At 41.0% G+C, this 11,260-nt stretch overlaps 2 protein-coding genes across 2 annotated transcripts; one reads left to right on the top strand and one right to left on the bottom strand.

Moving 5' to 3' along the window:
• The first annotated feature begins 517 nt into the window (after positions 1–517).
• On the top strand, positions 518–2,097 carry clec14a (C-type lectin domain containing 14A). Its single transcript, XM_036542943.1, has one exon. The coding sequence runs from the start codon at positions 573–575 to the stop codon at positions 1,761–1,763; it is 1,191 nt and encodes a 396-aa protein (XP_036398836.1). The 5' UTR covers positions 518–572; the 3' UTR covers positions 1,764–2,097.
• A 1,300-nt stretch (positions 2,098–3,397) lies between these two features.
• Positions 3,398–4,820, bottom strand: sstr1a (somatostatin receptor 1a). Its single transcript, XM_036542400.1, has one exon. It carries the CDS (start codon positions 4,593–4,595, stop codon positions 3,492–3,494), a length of 1,104 nt encoding a protein of 367 aa, XP_036398293.1. The 5' UTR covers positions 4,596–4,820; the 3' UTR covers positions 3,398–3,491.
• Positions 4,821–11,260: the final 6,440 nt, after the last annotated feature.

Consider the following 11,260-nt stretch of genomic DNA (forward strand, 5'->3'; position numbering starts at 1 on the left):
ATTTGTGCTGGACCTTAATAAGAATGTAACTGTAGATTGTGCAGATAGTTGGTCCCACTGGTGTTTTTAATGGTTTGATTTGAAATCATTGCAGTCAATGACTTATTTTTACCCCCTTTGTAAGCCAGCAGCAAGGGCCGGGAGGGACAGATGTGAGGAAACCTACAAAGAGAAAATGGGCATTAATCAGCGGAAGCTGGTCAGGGTCAGCCTCTTCCTTAGGACTTTATTATTCTGTCTACTCGTCCTCTGTTTTAATTATGTTTATTGTCATACATCTGCAGAGTTCCAAAGACGTTTTTCAGTGGGATATTGTAATTACCTTTGGTTGTGCTGGTTACTTGTTTGAAAGTTGTGACTGTTTTGTTAATCCCGCCCTAGAGGAAATGGACAGCTGCATTGATTCTGAGCACATTTCCTGTGCTTGTTGTCTTGAGAGGACCTCTTACGGGGTGGCCAAGAAAGCTTTTGGAAAAAAAAACAGGCAGCAGTCTCTTCTAGGAGGAGCCAGCAGGAGGGTTGCTTGTTTGAGAGAGCTGCAGCGGCAGAGAGTCGTTGTGAGCAGGGACAGGATGGACCACTGGATCTGCCTTCTGGGCTTCTTAAGGGTGGCTTTATGTTTGCCTAGCTTGCCTTACACTCTTCATCAAGAGAAGGTTAGCTTTGATGATGCCCTGAACACCTGTCGACAAGAAGGGTTTCTGACAGATATGGCAGCCAAAGAGGAGATGGACAAGATCATTTCAGTTACATCAGAAATTATGCACTCAGCGGGTACTTTTGAGTTCTGGGTGGGCCTGAGGAAATCCCAATCAGACTGTGTTTTTGAGGATCCTCCATTGATGGGTTTCAAGTGGACAGCAAACAACAGCAGCCATTCGGAGGTCAACAAGTGGCTGGAAAAGCCAGCTAAAACCTGTACATCTGTGCTGTGTGGACTGCTCATTGTGGAATACAGTGGAGAGAGGATAACTAACTGGGGCTGGAAAGGGACCACCTGCAAGACAGAACACCCATTCATTTGTAGACGGATAAAAAATGAAACATCACAGTGCCCTAATCCACAACTATTTCAGGTAAGGGAATTCATCCCAGTGGTGGATAATCCTTACCTGCTGGAAGTTCATTGTTTGTCCAGTAAAACATTTATCTTGACTTGTTCTCCAACCAATAAGGAGTGGATGTTGGGGAACAGATCAGCTGACCTGACAGGGCTTTGCCTCACATGCCAAGCAGGGTATACCAGGGACGAAGGGGGAAACTGTGTTGACTTTGATGAATGCACAGACAAACAGCTGTGTACGTTCGGCTGTAGAAACACAGAGGGCTCCTACATATGTATCTGTGATACTGCCAGTGGATATGTGCAGGATGAAAACGCTACCTCATGTAAGAAATTACTGGCATCTACCAACACTCCACCCAGCAGCACTCACTTCCTCCCCCCCATCAATTCGTCTCCCCAGGCCACAAATGGGAAGGAACTTCCACCCACCCCCACTCTAGGGAGCCCAACCACCACCATCATCACCACCACTGCCCATGTTAACCTGGAAATCTCTAGGGGCCAGTCCAGCATCTTCATACCAGTGCTGGTGGCAGTGGTGTCATTAGTGGCTTTGGGGGTGACTGTCTTGCTCTTTGTGAAATGTTGCCTCGGAAGGCGGTCAAAGAAAATCTCAAGGAAAGAAAGGGGGAAGTCTAAAGAAACAGTAATCCTGAAAGACGCCGCAGACTGTGAAAACCAGAAGGACTCTGTGTGAGGGAGCAAGATGGCGGAGACCGAGGGGGTGATTCAATTAATCTACAGAGTAATTGGACTGTAGCTTTAAAGGCAGCAGAGTTACTTCTTTAAAAATTGTTCTTTTCAGCTTGATGTACTGGAAAAATGTGTTGCAAAAGTAGCTGCCTTAAAGTTGCTTCTTTGCTTTGCACTTTGGTTGAATAACCCCACTTAGCTTCTCTCAGACTGTTGAAGAGTACAGGAGTGTACAGGGCTATGTGTTTACGGGTAAAGTGTGTGTTTTTTTTATTGGAGTCAAATAATGACTTGTAAAGCCCCTTGTTTTATCTTTTACAGCAAAGTTATATACTCTGAAATGTATATCACAAAATGAGAATAATACATTTTACAAAATGTAATTTTATTGTATGCAACACTATTAATTGACTGTTTCCCCAATATAAATTTACATTTACTAAAATGGGTCATACTTATTTCTGTTTTCACAGAGATCCTTTCTGAAAAAAATCCTTAAATGTTGTTAATGATCATTAATGACTTAACACTAGCATTTGGATGGGGAAAGTATTTCAATCTATTTGACACTTTGGTGAAAAATCACCAGTTTGGCTTGCATTATCATGAACATGTAGTGTTACATTTAGTGGAACTTTACATTTTAAAAAGTTAAAAATTACTTTTATTTTTTTTGTCAGAAAGTATTTGAAAACCCACTGACATACACATGGTTCTAGAACTAGATCAAGAACTACATCTAGAACTATATCAAGTAAATGGCTCTCGCAAGACTGAATATTAAATTCTGAGTACACCCAAACAAACATTTATTTCTTAGCTTTGGTCGTAGAACAGCAAATTTAATATTTGCTGCCCCCCCCCCCCCCCCCCCCCACACACACACACACACTCAGACCCCCTCCCCCACAGTCACATGCTCACATACGCTCACACTCAGGAAATGTGCCCTTAACCATACCCAAAGGATGTGGAATGCTCTGATTAGACTCCAAGGAGCATTGCCTAGTTTTATTGTCACTGCAAGGCATTTACTGTGGTATTTGCAGACAACTTCAGGACATGGAGTAATAGCAAATACATGCTCCTAAACAATTGTTGCTTTAATTGCTACTACATAATCTGACCACCCCTTTTGAAGCCAACAGCACATGTATTCATTGATATGACATGCTGTTAATTTGGGACAAACTTCAGCCTCTTTTTGCTGTTGAAAATATAGGGTCGTTAATTGGTTTTCAGATACATTCATTTTAATGTTTTGTATTTTATCTCTCATGTCATCAGAAATTCCATGCCTGTGCAAAATTGATAGATGAACATCTAGTTGCTGTGTATTTTCTAATCACTCATATATACCACGGCATAGATGTACATTCAGAAACTCACAAATATCAGTCTAATTTTAAGAAAAATACATTTCTTCGTTTTTAATGATTCTGAACACCTGTTGATTAAAATAACCCAAATGCACAAGGGACATTGGTTGATGGAGGAGTCTCTTTGCCATATATTAATAGAAAATGGAAGTAACCGAATCATGACCCAGATAAATTAAGACCACTGACGAAATTACCACAGGATTTGAATAACACGGAATTTAATGACAACAATCTGAATAATAATTAACAGGGGGAAAACGAATACTGCAATAACAATAATAACTGGAAAGAAACAGATAATGGTCACATTGATGGGTTTGTTCTCGGATCATATAATTTGCAACCCTACGCTACAACGTCGTGGTCCTTGAGGTACAAGTGCCATTTCTATAAGTGCTATCTGACTCCATATTATCCGGTTGAAATTCATCCACACTGTACGCACGACTTTTCAGAGCAGTGGCATAGTAATCAATTGGATCCTCTGTTGCATTGTCCATCCAATGGAGGCACAAAATCCTTTGGAACGACCGTTTGAAATTGTCCGAGAGGAACCCGTAGAGTATAGGATTAGCACAGCTGTTTGCGTATCCTAAAATGACTGCAAGTTGACTGATAGTTGCGTTGTGACGTTCCACAAAAACGTTGATGAGCTGGACGATATGAAAGGGCATCCAGCAGATGACAAAAACAGTAACCACCATCATCACCATCAAGGTAATCTTTCTTTCGGACTTCTTGCGCTGTTGCCAGCCCGCCTTCAGCGCTACCACTCTTAACTTCACGATAATGAGAACGTAGCACAAGCAGATCGCAATTACGGGGAATAGAAACCCCATCAGAAAGGCATAGATCACAAACACGGCCATCCACTGGCGCTCTGGTTCGGGCATCTGCATATTGCAGGCGACGGAACCGTCAGAATTTGGCGCTGTAGTAGAAAATATTATGATGGGAATAATGACCAAAATAGAGAAGATCCATACCCCCAAGTTTACCATCTTTGCTATCGTGGGTCTTCGGTATCTGGCAGCTTTTATGGGGTGCACCACAGCAATGTAACGGTCTATGCTGAGCACTGTAAGGCAATAAATACTAGTAAACATATTTATAGCATCGACACTCAGGACAAGGCGGCACAGAAGCGAACCAAACGGCCAGTGATGAAGAAGCGACGAAGTCACCAAAAAGGGCACACTCAGCATTAGTAACTCATCTGCGATCGCCAAGTTCAAAATGTAAATGTTGGTCGCCGTCTTCATTTTTGCATACCTGAAGATCACATAAATTACCATGGAGTTCCCACACAACCCGACCAAGCATACCACGGAGTAGATGAAGGAGATGAGGATTGCACTGCCGTGAGAATCGCTGTGTGTGTCGTTTGCAGACAAATTCATAAGATAAAACCCGTCCTCTACGCCCAGGTGTTTGAAGGAGTTGTTTGGCACCATTTTCGGCCGATCGTCAGCTGTTAGAAGCGACGGCTTCGGAGAAGCTCACGCCTTAGATTGTCCCGTTCAGCATATTGAGTCTTAAGCGCGTTTGTACCTACTCTCAACTGAAGGAGCAGAGGAGCTCTCCTGCGTACACATCCCCCGTTTCAGCCTCTCCTGCTGCAGTACAGTGTGCGTTTCAAGACCAAGGATAGTTACTCCCGCTTAAGGTTCTCCGATATTAATTGTCGTGTCTCAACGTCAGACGCAGTTAAATGACGTTGAAACGTGTTCTTATTCTTACAGAACTGCAGTCTGGAATATACGTTGCTTCACATCCCTCAGAAGTAAAACTATCGTTGTTATTGCGTCATAGCCCTTATTGTCTCTGTATCGCCGTTATTGTAATGGTATAATCTCTGTGAGGTATTTCGTATTTAGGATAATGGAATGATATTACATATTAGTTATGCATTTAAATGCTGTCTATGCCCAAGAATTATGAAACAAGTAATATCATCAATATCACATACCATACCAGACTCTGTGCAACTTATGAAACTGAGTATCTCTTTATGGGTTCCGAAGTATTTTCTTTGAACATTCAAGTTTCAATCCCCCAGTTTTTTTTTTTTTTTTTTTTCATAAAAATGAAGAGGACAGATAAAATCTCAAAGAATATACATGCTAAAAGGGAATTACATAGAACCATCATATTTCCAGTTCCATTACTGTATGGCAATAAGGAAAGAAACATAGCAATGACATTACCTGTGAAAGGAGAAGGTCTGGCAAACACAAAGTCAGTAACAGTTGGCTTTTTGTGTCTGTCTCTGACTAGGAAACTTGCAAATGGCAATGTAAGCGTAATGATTAGAGGGCTTTAATTTGCACCAGAGGACTGTGACTTCCAATCATAGGCATAACAACTATTCTGCACTGTGAAGCAAGGTATTGCACCTAAATCACTTCAGTAAGATTTAGTGAAAGAAAGTGAAACTGTTTCAAGAAGTGTTTTGTTACTAGATCTGCATCAATCCACTTTACTGTCTGCTGAATTGAAATCCCACCCAAATAAATATAAATTGAACAATGTTTAACTGTTGTGATGACACTGTTTAGCATTATGACTATCAACTGCACAACCAAAAAAGCAAAACTCATGCAAAAACCAGTGGTTTTACACAGAGGACAGAGCAAACTCTTTACATGAGGAGGATGTCGCTATCTGAGGTTCCCCTACATATGTATATGAGTGAGAGAAAGATTTTTCAGATATTCGTTGTAGATGTGGTCTAACACAAATGGCCCTGTGGCTGTACCCCAGTGTCTCACCCGAAGAGGTGAGGATTCCCTCCCTTCATTCCAGTGAAGAGGAGCAAATGATAATCAATACACAAGATGACAATTTAATTTACACCAGCATCTAATCAATGCATATATTACTGAGTTCAATAAATTGGTGAGATTATGTGCTAAGGTTTTTACATTCCAATATCTAGAGGGTAGAGTGAAAATGGGACACATTTGACGAATTTAAATTTGATCATTTAATGAGCAGTGCTCTGTAAGCCAGGCTAGCTGCTGTGCAGGAAAGGATGACAGCAAACTCAAGCTTTTATATTTGCATGGAGGGAGCCATAGACACAAGCAGTAAATTAGTGTTCCCCAAATCAATGCTGCTGAACTCAAGCTATTGTTTATTATGGGATGAAGCTCCTTGAGTTGTTTTGCCAAAGCTGAAGAGGTGTCATGGGAAGAGAAAAAATGCCAAGTCATATTTTCACCTCACTGATTAAGCCTGCAGTGATGTCACAGGATGTCATGGTAATGGTTTCATTCCCTGTGCTGAAATTAATATGATAAAGCCAGATTTCTGCTGATCCCTCAGACTTCAAAAGGATACAATTCTTCTTTCAAAAAACGCAAATCTTCTAAAAATCTACTGTGTGTGGGGTTCTTAAGTTTTTAATTTATTTCAAAATTCTCCTGCACTGTGTCTGCCAAGCGAAATAGCATTTTGGCCTGACAATTGTACTTTCTGTGATTTACAGCAGACCACCCATCAGAATGCCTTAGCACTGTTTGTCTACAGCATGGATCTTCCATTGCTTTCCTCCTGCCCTCCTCTCAGCTTGCGTTAGGATGGGAGGATCCTTAGAACATTACCACATTATAGTAGTGACAGCAGGCCAGTCAGCTTGGCTTGTCATTTTGCCTATATTTGTAATATTAATGATAACATTTATTAAAATGGTCTTTATCATGCAAGAAAATAGTACAATAACATTTTCAGGAACTAAAAGATTTAAAGAAAGCTTTAGATCACTGAGGCAATGCTAAGAACAATAAAATATATTAATTTGACAATACAGTGTCTAGAAAAAAAGGAAATCATAATATTCTGTCAGCCATTTCTGCTATCTCAACACAATGTCTAGTTCCTGACAGAGCTGAATTGACAACACCTAAATCAATTTGTTAGATTTTTGGCTTACATTTCTGTTGCTAGAAATTGGTGTAGTTGAATTTATTTTGCCAGAGGTACATTGTTCATTCCATTTACCAGCACAAATAAAACACACTCTACACTCTGTACATTGTTTACATTTACTGACCCTGCGTTCAGGGTCCAGTAGAGTCAGCTGGGTAGGAATGTTTATTTGTTCGTTGAGATGATTATTTGTTAGTTTTTGTGTGTTTGTGTGTGTGTGTGTGTGTGTGTGTGTGTGTGTGTGTGAGAGAGAGAGAGAGAGATGTTTGATCATTAATACAGGAATTTTTCCTTTTTCTGAGGTTCCTAACTGACAGAACAGTGAGTAGAGGCCTCAATGAATGCCTTGAATTAACCTGCCTATGCTTTGAGTCTACAGTCAGAGCTCACCCTCACAGCAAGGTGACAAGCATCCTTTAGAGGCCATTGTGCATATGAATGTAATATTCTTTCTAAATGCAAAACCAGAGTCCACAGTAAAGCACACAAAGGTGTGCCATCCCCCAGAGAGCGGTGACAGGACTGTTTGCCAACTCAGGATTCAGATTCTACAATAAATCTGCCGTTGAAGCAGTTTAGCCTCACTTTCACTCACTCAGTGACTGACTGAGTGGCTCTTCTATAGAGATAGCCATACTTTCATTATACCAATAGACTGTGAAAATGCACTGATGTAGGGATACACTGCAGGAGCTGCAGTTTCATAAACATCGGCTGTTCTTCCAGAGCTTCTAAATGTTATAAATTAAACACTGAAGACATGTGTCCTGCCTGAAATCCCCTACAGTGCATCACATGCATTGGTTATGGAACACTGACAACTCTACATGTCCTCCTAAGAAATCATTTATACTGATTGACCTGAAAGAATGCTATATCTCCTAGTGAACCCTTCATAAATTAATCTCCACTGAAAAATGAAATTAGCCTGCTGCTGATGCCTGACCTCCAGCAACCTCCTAAAGAGAGAGGTTCATCCTGTGTAGTGCCAGAGAGGAAACTTGGATTTCTTCAGGTTCTTTGAATTCTGACAGCCCATAACCTAAGATCCATATCCAATATTCTACAGCCTAAGGAGGTAAGAGGTAATGGTGCTCTGTGCAGGATGAAGCTGTAGGCCATGCACCTACAGCTCTGCTGACCACAGGGCAAATCCATCTCCATCTCAATAATGGATGATATGTGCAGATCTCATTAAACATGTACCTCAGTCATTATCTTACATCAGACAAGGCAATCAAACACATGCATGTAATTGGAATCCTCTGTGCCTTTTTGCCTACAGTTGTCATCACTATGTAGAAGCTTTCACACATACTGTGGGGGTCTAGAGAAAGGCTATACAGTGTGCTATAATTTGTTGTCAATCATACATTAATTACAGTCTCAGACTTTGGTACTTATGGGGGTAACACTTACTATAAAGGACACTATAAATGAACACCTCTTAGCATCTTCCTGCTTTCCACCTGCCACTAAATGTCAGGATGTGTTATGCAACCATTTATATCATCACTATGATCTATTGATTTGGTATGTTATAGCAGTCTCTTGATTACCCTATGGATGGTGATGTAGTGAACCCTATGACACTCTATTTTGCTTGGCAGAAGTGTTTACAAATGATTATGTTGTCCCTATAGCAGCTTTGAAATGAAGGTCCTGAGCCATAAAGACACATGCTAGCCTTGGTGCACTTGGGCAGGGCTTGCCAATGTGAGCAGTTCCAGCTCAGCACATGACTCTGGCCAGTTTCATTCCAGCATGACGTCACTCTCAAGGCAGTATTGATGCACAGCTGTGTAGACATAGGTGGAAGAAACTGGGTGGAAGACCAGTTAACTTCACAATAAGCCATTTAAGATGTCGACATGTAAATCATACTTTTGGGCCACTGCACATTTAGATTTGCATTGCCACCTAGTGGTGGGAATGATGCAGAACACATTTTCCAAGTGCTTTGCTCATTGTTTCTGTTTGGTTTTGCTCTCTTGGATTCAATTGACAAAGATGTGAATTTAGAGGTAATCTGAAAGGATATGGGGCTAAATATTTGAAAAATTTTGAATGGATTTACGTGTATATAGGTCATCTAATGGTCCTGAAGAACAATACCATCTGATACTTCCGGGGAAGAGGGGGGAAATCATCGTCCGTGTTACTCGCTGCAGCTGATCACTGTACGGTAAGAGAACTGCTATTTACGCGCTTATAGAATCATTATGCTATTGGTAGCCTACACTCCGTAGTCCCTCGCCTATACAACTAGTGCTATTTTAGGTCGATACGTTCCGGCGTCTAGTGCATGTCTGAAACGGGCTTATGAGACCAGAGGCTACAGTCCCTTGGTTGTATATATAAGCATTCTGTATTAAAAGCAGTTATATTTAATGAATTCTGTTCCCGAACTGCCAATGGTAAGACGGCACACCATCCTTCGCCACTTGGACACTTCCATCGTTGGTGTGTTCGAGAGAGCTCTACAGGCAGCTCTACAAGATGAACTTTGCTGAAGAGTACAATGCAGTGCCTCTCTAGGGAACTGAACCTTGGTTAGTGGTGAGAGATTAGAGGTAAGAGGTTATTTAACTATTTTCAAAGCTAATGTATCATAAACTTATAGACTGTGAGTGGGAATTGTTGCAAATTCAGAGAAATTATTCCCAACATGCAGCATAAAGTAATTCAAAAACTGAAGAAAATCAGAGAAAACAGTTGAGAAATGCCTGGGTTAAAAAGAAATGCAGATGGCCAAAGGTTTCTTTGACAGTAAAGTGATTGCAGATTCACTCAGCATTTACTTTACTGGGACTTTATGGGGACAGTTATACCTCACACCCAGGAAGTATTTGATAATATTCAGATAAGGGACTGTGACATAATGGGGAAATTAAAAAAAGGCAAAGAATTCAGCAGTTAAGAGTAATGATAATATGGATCTCAGCTGAGTAAGGGGTTGTGGGAAGTGGAGTCCCTGAGTCTTGGGATCTTTGCTGTTCCTTATTTACATAAATGATTTTGATGAGGAAATTAGAAGTAAAAAAAACTGGGGGGATGCACAAGATAGATTTGAGATTACAAAAGTAATTCAAGGAGATTTAAATAGAATCCAGAAGTGGTCACATACACATGCAAATGAAATATAGCATCACCAAACAAATGTTCCATAGGTGGGCAATGACAGTTTAAGGTGGGGTTATATAATAGGAAGCATTACATTAGAGTGTGGGCTATAACAAAAAATCTTGTACGTAATAGTTAGCCCTAGTCTCCCTGGATCTACACTTCATGCCAAAAGTAAAGGTTACATTAATGATATACAAGGCCTTTGTCAGATTGCTTCCACAACACTATCACAAGGACACTGAAGCACTTGAAAAAACATAGTCATGTCATATTATATTGCACCATGTACTAAAAATGGATCCAAGCATCAAACATATGTTATAAAGTGTCGATAAAGCGAGATTTAAGGGGGATATGTTTGTATTATTTTTAAGAGATTAAGTGGACTACAGAAGCTATTTCAAATTAAATTCTGTCAGAACAAGAGGACATTAGAACTAAGACTGCCTAGGCTCAGATGAGCACTCACAGAAATACCTAGGTGTGATTAGGCCACACCTCAACAGTTGTTGATTGGGTTTATCCAGAGACAGTGGATTACAGGCATTAAAGTGTTGATGAACCTTTGGCACTGGGATAATCTTGGTTGTTTTGAGGCAAGCAGGCACTGTTGCTGTGCTCAGGGAAATGTTGAAAATGTCCATGAGAATGTCTGTCAGCTGGTCAGCGCATTCTCTGAACATAGAGTATTCCTTACATCAGCTGTGGATAGGCAGAGGACTTGGACGTTGGGAGGAGGGGTGCTCTTCCTCGCAAGTTCCTTGTTCTTTGCCTCAAAACATGCATAGAAGTCATTCAGGGCATCTGGCAAGGAGGAATCACTGCTACAAGCCTGAGTTGTTGGGTTGTAGTGAGTGATGGTTTGTATTCCCTGCCACATGCGCCATGTGTCCTTGGAGTCCATGAAGTTGCTGTGGATTTTCTTTGCATAGGTGTGCTTTGCCTCCCTGATGGCCCGGGACAGTTTGGCTCTGGCTGTGATGAGAGCTTCCCTGTCTCCTGACTTAAAGGCAGCATCCCTGGCTTTCACCAGAGTGCACACCTCTGCAGAAAACCAGGGTTT

The sequence above is a fragment of the Megalops cyprinoides genome, chromosome 12 (genome assembly GCF_013368585.1).
Source record: "Megalops cyprinoides isolate fMegCyp1 chromosome 12, fMegCyp1.pri, whole genome shotgun sequence".
NCBI classification, from domain to species: domain Eukaryota; kingdom Metazoa; phylum Chordata; class Actinopteri; order Elopiformes; family Megalopidae; genus Megalops; species Megalops cyprinoides.